Source organism: Balaenoptera borealis, assembly GCF_965194805.1.
Source record: "Balaenoptera borealis genome assembly, chromosome: 12".
NCBI lineage: Eukaryota > Metazoa > Chordata > Mammalia > Artiodactyla > Balaenopteridae > Balaenoptera > Balaenoptera borealis.
The window spans coordinates 108,094,224-108,109,325 of NC_138869.1; the positions used below are offsets into that span (position 1 = coordinate 108,094,224).

The window sequence follows — 15,102 nt, forward strand, 5'->3', positions numbered from 1 at the left end:
ATCTTCCTGCATAAGAAAGGGGCAGGCTTCCCTGGCCGGCAGGGGTGAGGTCAGCCTTCATGATGAGCACGGGGAGGCGTGGACCCGATGGATGCTCAGCTGGAGGGAAGCAGGTTGAGGGGCAGAGCCAGGTGGGCTGGGGAGGGAAGATGGGGCAGCGAAGGCGGATACAAGCCTGTGCGCGGAGGTGACGTAGCGCAGTTAGTCAAAGGAGCAAAGTAAAGGTATAAAAAGCCTGGCTAACCTTGAAGCAGAGAGAGATGTTTGTGTATGCCTTGAAAGGGAATCTCATATGTTACAGATTAACTAGTTATGGTTAAGTACCTCGTCTGACCACACACCTTAGATTTCTGAAGCTGCGGGGCCTGGTCACCTAACCTGTCCTCTGAAATCCGTGCATCTGATCATGTTCTTTTTTGTTTTGTTTTTTTTTTCAATTCACAATATATTACAAACGTCATTCCACATCAAGGCATAGGACTACTTCATTTTTTGGCCGTGCCATGCGGCTTGTGGGATCTTAGCTCCCTGACCAGGGATTGAACCCTTGCCCCCTGCATGGGGAGCACGGAACCTTAACCACTGGACCGCCAGGGAGGTCCCATCTGATCATGTTCTGAACGAACAATGTAACGTGAAAAAGATGGATTGCTTCATCCCGGGTCCACTCCTCACTGAGAAGGGACCCTTTAAAGGTTTAAAGTTTTTAATGCTGCTGGTTTCTTGAATTTTGCTCCAGATTAAACATTTTGCAAGGGGGGCATAAAGATAAAGAGAATGGGTCTAACACGTGTTCATTATTTATAGAATGTCTGTAGGTATCATCTCATGATGAGGAGAGCCAAGAATTCTCAGCGTTTATAGAAAATCATCCTTTAAAGCTTTATGGATTTAATTCTACACACTGTTGAAGTGCAGAGGGTAATTCTCCTTTGTACCATGTCAGGCAGCTCAGAGCAGGGAGGTGAAGCGAGGCCATCCAGCTCGCGGTGGCGAGGCAGCCCCTGAGCTGGGTGCTGGACCGCGTCCTCATCCTTTCCCGCCACTTGCTGGCTCCGCGGCCTCTCGGAGACTTAGATGATGAGTGCACGTGTCCCCAAGGTCGCCACCAAGGTCAGGTGAGACGCACGTGGACGGCAGTCCAGAGGAGCTCTGTGGGCCTGTGGAGCTTAGTCTTACAGGACAGGCGGGTGGCACAGTGTTTGGTGCTGACCGGCCGAGGGACGCAGATTCTGTAGGAGGCCCTTGGTCCGGTCTGTTACTTCGCGTCAGGGAAGGGCGGGTGTGTGACGTTGCCCGGGTCCCAGCTCTGCGTGCTCCTTCTCGTCACCAGGGAAAGAGGAAAACCACAGGAGTGAAGCTTCCTGTGAAGGTACCTCTGGTTTCAGGTGCCTTCCTAGCGTCATTGTTAGCAGATAAGCCAGCAATATACTTTTGTACTTACTTTGTGCAAAATACAAAGAGAAACCAGAAAGATGAAAGACAAAGTCAAACCCTTTAAAAGCTAGAATGTATCTGGGAATATGTGAGAAATCTATATTAATTAACTTGGTAACCATGACAACACAGCGAATCAGAATGTAAAATTAGAGAACAGGTAGATCGTGGGTTTCCCTTCCAGGAGAGGAACTGTAGCCAGGGGGCCTCAGGAGAGTGGAAGAGAAATGGGGCGGAAGGGCTGTGCAGTCATCCCTGGGAGACCTTTGTTGGAACTGGAGTTCCGGTGCTTCCGTTCTTGATCTGTGGATCCTTTTTTCTGAGTTGTTGGTAATCCTATTGATAGAAGCCTTGGTGCAAAAAAGTCAAAGCTTTTTGTGGCTTTCGCTCTGAAACCATACTGAGTGTTGGCACAATGGGCCACGTCCACCTTTAACAGAACCACGTGCTGGTGGCGTGGTCTCAGGCAGCGTCCCCACCTGTAAGATGGGAGTCACGATACGAAGGTGGTTGTGAAGGTTCAGTGATTTAATGTCCACAGAGAACAGTGTCTGTGCACGGTCACTGCCGTGTGTGCTGATGTGACCGACGTCATCTAGACTTTCCAGAAGCAGGTTGCATTAAACATCCCTGGGAGGCATCCTTGCCTCCAAGAGAAATCTAGACACTGAAGAATTTAAAATCCAATGGTAATAATTTTCTATTTTCTTGACTGTAATCAATCAATCAATCAATCAGTCAGCATTTCTGTGCATTTATACTGCCTAATCTGACTCTCGATCTTGCAGTCAAACCAACTTTGTTCTGACATCGTGAGAACTTGAAATTTTCCTTTTCATCACTTAGTTAAATGGGACTTGAAATTTTTTTGTCAAAAATGCTCACTTCGGGCTTCCCTGGTGGCGCAGTGGTTGAGAATCTGCCTGCTAATGCAGGGGACACGGGTTCGAGCCCTGGTCTGGGAAGATCCCACATGCCGCGGAGCAACTAGGCCCGTGAGCCACAACTGCTGAGCCTGCGCGTCTGGAGCCTGTGCTCCGCAACAAGAAAGGCCACGATAGTGAGAGGCCCGCGCACCGCGATGAAGAGTGGCCCCCGCTTGCCGCAACTAGAGAAAGCCCTAGCACAGAAACGAAGACCCAACATAGCAATCAATCAATCAATCAATCTTTAAAAAAAAAAAAAAAATGCTCACTTCTGTTTAACACCTCAGTTTTTCAGAAATTTTGTTTTTGAACTGCTATAATTTAATAACGATTTTAATTAATTTTATCGGGAATCAAATTTAGCTCATTTATCTTTTCAGTTTGGTTTCCTAACTCGTTTCTTTTTCTCCAAAAATCCTTATAAAAACAAACAAAAAATCCTGCCTACCTCCCTTCTGTAAAGAAAAAGCCGCTAATCTCAAATTCTTAACTAGATTATCCAGTTTGCACACATTTTGGCTTGTCTTAAAGTTTGTATTTCACCTGTCTCAGAAGTAGACAGACTCAGCTTTCATTAGTTCTTAGAATAATACTTGCTGTCATGGATTAAGTATTTGGCAGGTCTTTCTTTCCCTGTATACACATACCAAAAGTTGGGAGTGAGGGGAAATTAAAACACAGCTTTTTTTTTTTTTTTTTTTGTATTAAAAAAAGACCCAAAACTAGTGCTTAATGTGTTTGGTTATAAGTGTGACAGTAAAGTCCTATATTATTTATTTGCTGTGACTTTGGGTAATTGTCTGATTTTCATACTGCATCCATCAATGTCATTGAATATTTTTATCAGTCCTTTATGTAGATATAAAATGTGTATGTATATAGCATTTCTCTTTGTTTTGGGCTGTTGGGATATTTGACTTATCCAGAAACCAGCAATCAAGAGAAAAAAATAGACTAAATCATATTATTATTTTTTTCATTGTCAAAGCTAAATTATCTGTTTTTTAGAACATATGAATTCCTCTCTATCCAATGAAATCAAGCTCAGCTTACATCTGAGATCTATGTATTTCAGAAATAACTTTGGTGGTAAACACCAGTTTTGATATATATAGGTGTATATGTGAACTTGGTGTTTATTAAACAAAGTTTATTAAGTTTACAGAGTAGTTGAACTTTATAATTAACAACTTGAAAAACTGGAGACCATGAAGTTGAATTAATTCTAAGCTTAATGTAAGTATTATTCTCTCTACTTTTAAATTACGTAATGGATACGTAAACCCAAATTGCAATTTAATGTTTCCTAGATTTTACTGTTAGCCTCCCAAAATGTCAACCAAGTTTGTGATGTTCCTGTCTTAAAATATTTTCATGTTTACAAAATTTTCTTGGGTTTAGTTCTTTTGGAAAATAATGTGGTTTTAGCTCTTTGGCTAAAGCATCTAACCAACAGAATTATTAATTGTGGGTGTGTTGTATCCTTTGCAGAAGTCAGTTTCTCATGTATGCCATGTAAAGTGACGATGACATTTCTTTCTATTTGAAAGAAAGTCTTATGTGCTTATAATTTCCCCCCTGCACTTGGAATATTTGAGTCTTGCCAAGGATTAATTTTTGTTCAAAATAGACAGAAAACGACTGAGTTAAAATATAGAAGTGTATTCAGCTGCAAATGAAACTACCCAGCATTAGAAGGAGCGCTTCTAAAATAAGAGAAAGACTAAAACTGCCACCAGCAGCGCTGGGACACAGGCAGCCGGTGACATAAGCTGCTATTAGCGCTGGCAGCACAAAGGAGGGAGTGAGACCAGGTCCTGAACAATGTCTCCAATGTATCAGACACAAATAGTCTTTTCTTCGGCATCGGACAGGTATGTGTTCTGGTTCCAGTGACTTTTTCCCCTCACACTTGTCATGGTTAAGTCAAAGATAAAAATTAAAAAAAAAAAATCCTCCCTTCATTTGAGTTTCCTTCATGCCTTAAATCTCATAGGACGTAAGTCTTGTCCCTAACCTATGCTATTTAGCTTTCTTAGCTTTTCTACACAGCTGCATAAAAGCAGCGGCTCCCTGATTCTCTTGTGGACCCAGATACGTATTTATTTAAAGAATCGGTGCCAGGTGCAAAGCTCGGAGGGCACCGGGCAGGGCTGGAGGCACCAGAGCCCTCTCCTCCTGCTGTGGGTTGAAGAGCGGTCCAGGCTGTGTGACCGATACAGCCTCGCATGGTCTGTCTTCGGTTTCAAATTGAAGAGATATTTTTGTCAGCAGTAGGACCGTAAGTGTGTGTGTGTTTGGAAAAGGAGACATTTGAGTATCTACAACTAAGCACTCGCTGTGAAGTCACATCATTATCTAATTACTTTCGTCGAGATTGGCAGTAGAAACACTGGAGAGGGATGGAGGGAGCTGCCTGTGGGCGGGGGCGGGGTGGGGGGAGAGTGAGCCGCAGAACTCCTTCTGCTAATTTAAAATAAGGTCTTTAAATGACAGTTATATGTTTTTTCACGAAGCGAAACATTAGCGGAATAACGTTGCTTACGAATCCTCATTGCATATTTATAACTTATTCTTATCCTTCCACACGATAAAAATGCAGGTCCATGGAATTGTACGGCGATCCAGTTCATTCAATACTGGTCGAATTGAACATCTGTATAAGAACCCCCAGGCTCATATTGAAGGAAGTAAGTCATTTTCTTTTTCTAAACTCTCTTTCTGTGTAACTTCCTATATTATGATAAGGTATTTTCAAATGTCATTTTTCTCAAAGCCCATCAAATCGCAGTTATTTACCCATGAGTTACCTGCATTGAATGCTATCTGCACGCTTTGAAAACCCTTCACTGCCTGCTGCCCTGGGCCATGGTGTCACCGCGGTTAGGCCGTTACGAGGGTACCATCAGGTGATGCTGCTCGAGAGGCCAGAGCAGACAAGCCTTTGATCACCCGTCTCCAGGTGTCCCTGTGCCCTCGAGTCAGATCAGCTCCACACTCAGAGCCCTCCTCTACTTTTCACGTTTGGTCTAATTTAATCAACTCAAGCAGTCTTTGTACATTTATTTAATTTTAGAAATAATTGGTGAAGACAGGTCCAAAAGCAGATGGCAGTCAAAAATGTATTTAAATTGCTTTACAGGCGGTTGTCAGTATTGGCAGTCGTTCGTTATTTTTGGTAACACAATTGCAGGGAGTACATCACACAGTTGCGGTGTTTTCTCATTTGACCTTGACAGCAGTTCCTGAGGTTGTGAATGAGACCATTTTACAGATGGAAGTAGAGAGAGGGTGTGACTTTATCAAGCCTCCATAGCACACGAAAGACAGAGCTGGGACGAGGACACAGGGTGTTTCCCGCCAGCAGGGCTGATCCAGGTGGCTTGTATTCACCTCAGGGCCCTGAACATTGGAAGGTTTGGGTTAGTTGTACAGGTAGTGATGTCATCAGGAAGATGACCTACCAGTACACTTTCCACCTTAATATTTAGGTTATTCAGTGAATCCTCCTTGAAAATCATCATCATTTTGTGCAAAGTGTAGAATGGTACTGCCATTGGACCTAGATGTAGATCAATATTATGTAAAATTAATGAGAGTATCCAGTTAGCAGGTTGCCCATCTGCCTGTGTCACCTTCTTACACTAGGGAAATCAGTGTGAGGATCTGCTTAGATCTGGGGTCAGAGCAAGCTAGTTGTCCTCTAATCAGTTATGCATACGTCAGGCACGTCATGGATGGTTTAAGGACTGATGTTTACGAAGGACTGAAAAATCGCTAGATAAAAGTATCTGAATAGAGCTATCTTCACTACTATCAATGTGTTACATATTTCGTTCGAGGGTATACGCATTATTTCCAGATTTTCTTTGTCTGAATCTCATTCTCATGTGACATGTCTTACAGCCACCGGGGCGCCATAAGATACGCTGATTGTGTAACATCTGTCATGATATTATGTTTTTTTAAAAAGCTCATCTGAGTTTTTACAAATCCTTTATAGACATAGCAACAAATGGGAATCTCTTTCTACTATGTAGTTTCTTTACAGGTGACAGTTACAGACTGCTACTCGAGAACCAATCTGGCTTTCAGAATTTCAGAATATACATTTCAGTTTTGCTATGTTAAAAAATTGGGCCTACGTTGTTTCCTTCTATCTAATGGTATGCGTTTCAATCCTAAAGACATGAAACTGCACTATGGTGACCTCACCGACAGTACCTGCCTCGTAAAGATCATCAATGAAGTGAAGCCGACCGAGATCTACAACCTCGGAGCCCAGAGCCACGTCAAGGTGAGCCGTTTTCCTTATCATGATTTCTCTGGCTGTGTTCCTGAGTTCTGTATTTTACTTTTGTCCGTTGCTTCTTAACACAATACGACAACCACTAATCCTAGTCCTCAAGTTTGATTCTTGGTATTAGTTTGGGTATTAATGAGTCCTTACAGAAATGCTAATACATTTTTTTAAAAGTGTGTCTTCTGTTATTGGACAATGTAATAAAATGTTACTGCCGACAGAGTAAAAGTATTTATTTATTCGGGGCTGATCTTACAGCCACAAACCTCACTTGGATGTATTTTCTGCCATTTCAACTCACATTGTGAACGAAGTGTTTGGTTCAAATGTTGGAAAATTAAGTCAATAAAACTTCTATTTTAATATTAATTTTTGGTAGTGATGATATTACTGGCTGAGAAAGTAGTATTTTTGAGTGCCAGTATGTCAAAATTAATGGACTTAACTTTTTCTTGTGAGTAGTAAAAATTATTGGAAGAAAAACTCTTCTTAGCCTCTTGCCTCCTCAGTATGACACAGCTCATGTTGATTTCTTTCCCTTTATTCAGACAGATTCTCTGGTGGTCTATCTACCTCTCCTTAGTTTTTCTTTCTAGAACAAATTGCAGTAAACCTGAGAAGCCAATCCCCAGGGTTCTGGCAATCTGCTTAATTCAAGTTTTTGTTGCTGTATTATAGTGCTAACTTAGTGAGTGAACTGAAGCCAGGGATGGTATGAGTTCTATTTAGATACTTATTCAATCAGGATAGTCAGTGGAGCATAGAAATAAAAGCAAATGACTCTAAGTTAAAACAGCACCTGCCCCCCGCCACCAAAAAAAAGGAACAGAAAATCTAGCAGCATTTTTTGCTGTTTAATGAGTGAATTCAGCACTCTTACTGCAGAAAGTATTTGGGGTGATTGGCTATTTCTCCACATCTCCAACTTCGAGTGGAATGGAAGCGATATGCCTGCTTTATATCTCTGCTAGTTTAAGGGAGAAATTATAAACTAGATCAAATGAAACCAAAGGTAGAACATAGTAAGAGAAGCAAGTGGAAAGCTCAGTCTTATAATTGATACCAAATTTCAAATTTGAGCGTAAACCCTCACAGTACATTTTTCTCTAAGATGGTAACCTTGGAGGATGACGACAGATCAGCCAATAATGATACTTCTTATCTGTCTCTGCTGTCTCGGAAGGTAATTTTTTCCTTTCTTAATCTCCGATGATTCTGTTCTGTATCCAAGCTTAAGCTTTGGGCTGCGGAAGGCGTCAGGGGCTTTAGGTTAGAAAAGTAGGGCTATTTTTCTAAGTGATTCTAAATGTATTTTCCATCTGAAAGGGTATTTCCTGCGTGCCATGCCTTGAGCAGCTGTCCCCCCTTTCATATAGCGAAGCAATAACTGTCACTCCAGGCGTGAAGACTTTATCCTGGGCTGAGGCAGTTAGCCCATCTTCCACGTTCTAATTTATCTAGCTGCTTCTTGGTATCTCCAGGCAAAACAGAATGTTTTGGAATGAGTGCTCTGTTACTCAGTTTCCTTTAGATTAAGACGTTTCCTTTGTGATGGTCGATAGTTTATCGCCTCTAGAAGTCCTATACCGGCATGGTGGGAAGACGCAGGAAATTTTATAAAGATTTATGTATAGAAGGCCTTCCCCTGTCATGGTAGCATTAAATGAGTCAGTCTTCTCCTTTTTCCAAAACGTTTTGTAGTTCGAAAAGTCTGATATGCTTTCTGTACACGAAGTGGTGCTGAGTGTGTCTGGTTGTTACCGTAGGGTGGCTGTACCGTGAGTACGGAAAGCACAGGAGGTTGAGCCGATTCCTCCTAAGTGGCTCTGTATGTGAAGTTTACCTGGTTTTATTGTGTTTTGCCTGCTTTGCCTAAAGACCTGTTAATTGGCAGAAATGGTGCTTAATCGAAGATGAATTTTGGCTCGTAAGATAGTTTAGCCCTTCAACGATATTTGCGTGCATGGTGGAGTGGAGGACCCAGGGATGCGTGAAACCCACCTCTGTCATGGAGGGACTCCTTTCCCAGGGGTGACAGAGGCTGGCGCTGATGTCTGTGGGTCTTTAGAGATGGGGTGAGAGAACTTCACTCCCACGAGATCGTGCATGGTGTCAAGGAGTAGGTTCGGGGTGGAAGTTTACAGACGTCATTAGTGGTAACGGGTAGTTGAAATTGAGGTGACAATACAAGGCTGAGAGTCAGAAGAGAGAAGACTTGGGATGTGTTTGCAACATGATGAGCGTCCTAGGTTGCTTAGGTCTTGCTTATTAGGTCCTAAGCAAGAAGTCTGGTGGGAGAAATGGGAGGTGGGCACGTAGGGAGGTGGGCTGTGTTTGGGCAGTCTCTACGTGTTTCTTTTTTAATTAGCCATTTTTTAAATTGAAGTAGTTAATTTACAATGTTGTGTTAGTTTCAGGTGTACAGCAAAGTGATTCAATTGTATATATATTCTTTTTCAGATTCTTTTCCATTATAGGTTACTGTAAGACATATGGTTCCCTGTGCTATACAGCAGTTTCTTGCTGTTTATCTATTTTATATATAGTAGTGTGTGTATGTTAATCCCTAACTCCTAATTTATCTTTCCCCCTGCTGCCCTGCTATCCCCTTTGGTAGCCATAAATTTGTTTTCTGTGTCTGTGAGTCTATTTTTTTGTAAATAAGTATATTTGTATCATTTTTTTAGATTCCACATATAAATGATATCATACGATATTTGTCTTTGTCTGGCCATCTTCACTTAATATGATAATCCCTAGGACCATCCATGTTGCTGCAGATGGCATTATTTCTCTCTTTTTTATGGCTAAGTAATATTCCATTATATATATGTACCACATCTTCGTTATCCATTTATCTGTCGATGGACACTTAGGTTGATTCCATGTCTTGACTATTGTAAATAGTGCTGCAACGAACATCGGGGTGCATGTATCTTTTCAAATTAGAGTTTTTGTCTTTTCCGGATATATGCCCAGGAGTGGGATTGCTGGATCACGTGATAACCCTCTTTTTAGTTTTTAAGGAACCTCCATACTGTCCTCCATAGTGGCTGCACCAGTTTACATTCCCATGACAGTGTACGAGGGTTCCTTTTTCTCCACACCCTCTCCAGCATTTATTATTTGTAGACTTTTTGATGATGGCCATTCTGACTAGTGTTTGCATCTCTAATAATTAGTGATGTTTAGCATCTTTTGCTCAATGGGATTCTTCCAGCTCTGTTCTTCTTTCTCAAGATTGCTGTGGCTATTCGGGGTCTTTTGTGTTTCCATACAAATTAAAAAAAATATTTTCCAGTTCTGTGAAAAATGCCATTGGTAATTTAATAGGGATTGCATTGAATGTGTAGATTGCCTTGGGTAGTATAGCCATTTTGACAATATTGATTCTTCCAATCCAAGAACATGGTATATCTTTCCATTTGTTTGTGTCATCTTCGGTTTCTTTCATCACTATCATATAGTTTTCAGAGTACAGGTCTTTTGCCTCCTTAGGTAGGTTCATTCCTAGGTATTTTTTTGGTGTGATAGTAAATGGGATTATTTCCTTAATTTCTCTTTCTGATCTTTCATTGTTAGTGTATAGAAATGCAACAGATTTCTGTGTATTAATTTTGTATCCAGCAACTTCACTGAATTCATTGACAAGCTCTAGTAGTTTTCTGGTATCATCTTTAGGATTTTCTATGTATAGCATCATGACATCTGCAGACAGTGATAGTTTTACTTGTTCCTTTCCAATTTGGATTCCTTTTATTTCTTTTTCTTCTTTGACTGCTGTGGCTTATGGGACTTACGCTGAATGAAAGTGGTGAGAGTGGGCATCCTGGTCTTGTTTTTGAACAGGAGACAAATAGATTCAGAGGTGAGTCTACAGGTGGGGGCTTCAGAAGAGTAGGAAGTTGTTGGGTGAAGGTGGTGGCAGTCGAAGTGGGCATGAGGAGGATGGAACAGGAGGCCTGTAGGGCTGACCCTCTGCCGACAAGATACGGGGCTGGGGAGGAAGGGAAGCGCTGCTCCAGGGCACTGGGGCCAGATGACTGATGGTCCCGGTGCTAGAAGCAGGCGTCCGAGGAGGGACTGCTGAGTTGGGGGGTGCGTGAGAGGCTCCCTCTTGGACTCGTCCTACCAGCGGTACTTGAAGGACATTCAGGTAATGCAGGTCAAAGGCAATTTAAAGTATGCTGTGAGGTTTGAGAGAGATTTGGAGCTCAGTCCTGGGAGTTCTTGAGAGGCCGAAGCCAAGGCAGCAGATGGAAACAGAGGAGTGGATGAAGATGGAGCCTTGGGGCCTGGGAGCATTTGTGGGGGGAGTCATGGGTGGCAGGGAGGTAGGGTCAAAGAGGCAGGAGGGTGGAATTGTGTGAGGGAGCCAACAGACCAGGCGGTTCAGGCAGGAGGTGGTGTCTGCCGCGCTAGGGCTTCAGATGAGTGTGCAGGAGTGAGGAGCAAGCAGACGTCGTGGCCTTTGTGGTTAGGGTAGGGATGATTTGGGGCTTTTAGGAAGAGCATTTTAGTGATGCGTTAGAGGAATTATCCGGAAGGTGGGGGGGGGGGCGTAGAAGTCAAGGGTTATGAAGGGTTGTAAATTGAGTGGATTCTTTTCTAGAAAAGTCCTGCCTTGCCCAGCAACCTGTCTGATTTGTGAGGTCTTCCTTTTCCAGGATGTGTCCAGGTGATGCTGACCCTGATCTGGGGGCTTCAGTTTGAGAACCGCTGTGCTAATGTTTCTGGTTTCTTGGTTTATCTGTGTGTAATATGCGCCTTAAATGCATTCTTCCTTCAATGCATCAGCTTATGAATTTGGTATAAATTCCTTGCCAGCTAATGACTATGTGAGCTTGTAAAGCTGAGAGTGGAAAGAATCTAAGAAGAATCTGATACATGTTTATACCAAAATTCTCCACATTCAGAAATCTTTTTCCGAGCAGCGTGTAGTCAGTGAGAACGTGTACTTCCCGGGTACTCCTAGTGCTTTGGAGGAACAGTATGAGTGCAAGCCACTGTCAGAATGTCTTTGGAAAGCCCGTGTTCCATGCCCCTCTTCCTTGTGTGATCTAATGTCAGATGGATTCTCAGTGGTGGAAAGGGTGGGTGTGGGGAGGGGCTGGCTGGGAAGGACAGGGGGTGACAACAGACTGCGGCTGGCTGGGGGGACGTTGCTGTGCCCCCGCCCACCCCTCCACAGCTCTGTGTGTTGGCCTTCAGCTGCCTACCTGTTCTCCTAGCAGCTTGTTAGGGGGTTAGGATGGAAAACACGTATTTTGTTCCTTATAATTAATTTCTCTGTATTAATCAGCTTTGTAGGATTTATTGTATTCATAGACAGTAGTTTTTAAACAAAAGTTCTTTCTGACAGTGGAATGTTTGTAAGAAGTTAATTAAAATATGTTTCTTCTTATTTGGTTTGGAGCTCTTTTGAAAGAAAGCTCTAATATTAGCACACGTTGCATTTCATTTTGAATCCGTGACTTCTAGACCGGGCATTGTTTGTGTTGGCCTCTCTTTGTGCAGAATAGAGTCTTCTATCACTCTCACTTCCAGTTAATTTGATGTGGGCTATGGTATGCTAAAAGTAAGGAAAATAAAATAATAGGAAGTTGGTCTGGTTTCCTGTAGGAAACCAATGAAGATGAAATTGGTTCTTGGAATAAACCCACAGCAGTCTGGGAAATACTGACTGAAGACATTTTTCTGAATCATAAACAGAAAAATTATGACTCATGAAGTGTAGGTCATTGAGAGGCTGATTTGATCTTATGTAGGAGAAAGTGAGAGACGACTGAAATGTACTAGTTATTAAAAGTAGTTAAACCTAGCGTGGTGATATCACCCAAGTAGGAACAAGTTATCCAATATACATAGTCCTGCCCATTTTGATGAGGAAATGTTTTAGGAGCCTGCTTTATTGTTCTTTTAAAATTTTTACTGTGTAAATAATATTTTTCATTAATTTCTGTCCTAAATTTCTTATCTGTTCAACATTCATTACTGTCATGACTTTGGAGTTTTCCACCATTCCTCACAGCTTCTTTGATAATCATACTTCATTCTTGAAGTCATACTGTTGGACGAGATCTGTCTACAGGAAATCTAGCCCAGTATGACCCTTTGGTCTCACAATGTCATGTTGGAATTGCCTTTATTATTTTTTTAAAATGAAAATGATGTAATCATGAAATGTTAGAGCTAAAAGGAACTTTAGAAATAATTTAGTATGATTTTCATTTTATAAGTGAAGTTACCTGCTGCTCAAAGTCACACATTTGGTTACTGGCCAATCCAGGATCAAAACTCAGATCTTGGTATTCGATAACTTATTTTAAAGACCATCAAAGAAAATGATGATCTCCATTAGTAATAATTCTAATGTAAAATAGTCCTCACCTTAAGAGCTTTCCCCACATACCTAAGTTTCTTCTTAAGCTTTTTTTTTCCTGTGTCTTCTGTGGAGACAGAAAGTCATTTGCTCTTCTTTGTTTAGTTTTGAGAACTATTTTCAAATCCCTTCTCAGTGTTCAAGACCGTTATTAAGTCTTTCTTTGACTTTCTCTTATTCAAACTGAATAACTCCCTCCGTGTCATTTGTTTTCTGACTCTTGAATTATCTTTATTGTCTCCCTTTCGACTCTCTGTCGGTCATTTGTTTGATTTTGTCTCATGACAGCCAGGAGGCCTACGTGCCCAGAAGGTACCTGGGGCAGGCGGCGTGCGGGGCAGGATTTCCTTGTCCAGCTGTGCGGGACCGGCCAGCAGATCTGAGTATGGGAGCGAAGGGGCCGAGTCTGATTGTCTTCCTGGTGGGACTTCCAGCCCGGGAAGCAGGGCAGGAAGCGGAGCTGGTTGTGAGCCAAGAGGCTGGCGGGGTGGCCCGGCCGCGCCTCAGCATCCGGGAGACAGAGAAGCCAGTGCAGGGAGTGAAGCTGGGAAAGAAACGGGGCCCCGGCGAGGGCACCGCGCAGTTTCATCTCCTGAGAGACAGAAGTGCCCTCTCCAGTGGCTTTTTCCTGGCTGCTCCTAGCCCCCCCGCCATTTGTCTCCTATTTATGGGGAGGAAGCCCACACCTCCTGGGGCTGCTCTAACCCAGGGGGTGACGGGGTGCCCTGGGAGGACTGCGTTACGGGGCAGGGCAGGTGCCTGGGGGGACGTGCGCTTCGCGCCTGACTCACCCAGTTCCGGAACAGAGCAGGAGCACCAGTGTGGCCTTCGCTGTGCAGGTGCAGGAGGGTCGGGGCCCACAGACAGCACGGAGGACTGTTCTCCTGGGCCTCGCTCCCCCGTGTATTCATTGCGGAGCCTGGCGAGCCGGCAGGGAGCGTGAGGAGAGCAGGGCAGCGAGGAGGGGCCAGGGGCATCGTTCTCGCCGTCGGGGAGGGGCTGTCAGGGCGGCCTTAGGCTGGGTCAGGCCCAGCCCGTCCCGCCTGGCTGCACCGGAGCCCGTCGTGCCTCGTGCACTCCATGCGGCGGCTCACGCGTGCGCACTGCTGTGCGGAGAGCTTCCGAGCGGAAGCCTGTGTCCTGGGGCCAGAGGGAAGGAGGTGTCCGTGGGCACTGGAGCGCAGGCAGGACTTCCCACGTCAGGATGCCCAGGACGCAGGCCCAGGCCCAGCCCAGAGCCCAGGCCCCGTGCTGCTGGCTGCAGATCGCGTCACCTGCAGGCCCCATTCGTCACCTGTGAAACGGGCGGGCACCTTGTCTTGCGGGTCCCAGGACACGCTGCTCCCTATGGGCCTCTGCACTTGCTTCCGTGCTGCTGCTCTGCCCTCGATATTCACGGCCTTGGTCCCTAACTGCTCCCTGCCTGTGCTCAGGTGTCAGCCCCTCGGGAAGGCCCTCCCGCCGTCCTGTGCGCAGGAGCCACCCTCCTGGGGAGGGGCCGGTGCAGCCCGAGGGCGGCGGTGCTGCGGGGGGGTCGGGGGGGCGCACGCGGGCTGCTCTGCCCTCTGATCCGGGTGCTCTCCGCTCCTCGCTGAGGCTGACGGAGGCCACGGTGGCAGCGGGCGGCTGCAGGGCACCGTCGCTGCTGCCCGTGGGCGCCTGCCCTTTGCCACCCTGCTGCTGGGAACTCTGTGCAAGAAGGTCTTCCCCATTCAGATGTCTGTAGTTCCTGCCGCTGAAATGTTCACCTGTCATGACACATCATGAAGAGAAAAGCGATGTTTCAGACCCTTGTTTTTTACTAAACGGGCCACAGAATTCTGAGGTGGAAGAGGTCCGTGAACCTGCCCAGCCCCTGTTTCACAAAGGGCCGCCCGGAACCTGCATTTGGTGACGAGGGAGGCCAGACGGGACCTTGTCAGACGCTGCCTTGTGCTTGTCAGAGGGCTGCTCCGAGGAGACCAGGGCGGGGCGGGGCGGGCAGCGCAGGACCCCGGTGGGCCCAGGCTCACCTCTCTTGTCACTCCCGCCGCTGACCACACTGCAGGAGGTCT

At 44.7% G+C, this 15,102-nt stretch overlaps 1 protein-coding gene across 5 annotated transcripts in view; it reads left to right on the forward strand.

The window, feature by feature from the left end:
* Positions 1 to 15,102, forward strand: part of GMDS (GDP-mannose 4,6-dehydratase) — a 489,935-nt gene that overhangs the window by 100,584 nt on the left and 374,249 nt on the right. For 4 of the 5 annotated variants that reach the window (XM_082345679.1, XM_082345678.1, XM_082345677.1 and 1 more), the window contains 2 exons: positions 4,966 to 5,053; positions 6,551 to 6,660. The exons of the other annotated variant lie outside the window; for it this stretch is intronic. In XM_082345679.1, the coding sequence (XP_082201805.1) occupies positions 4,966 to 5,053; positions 6,551 to 6,660 (198 nt within the window). The remainder of the gene's footprint in view (positions 1 to 4,965; positions 5,054 to 6,550; positions 6,661 to 15,102) is intronic. 5 annotated transcript variants of the gene reach the window in all.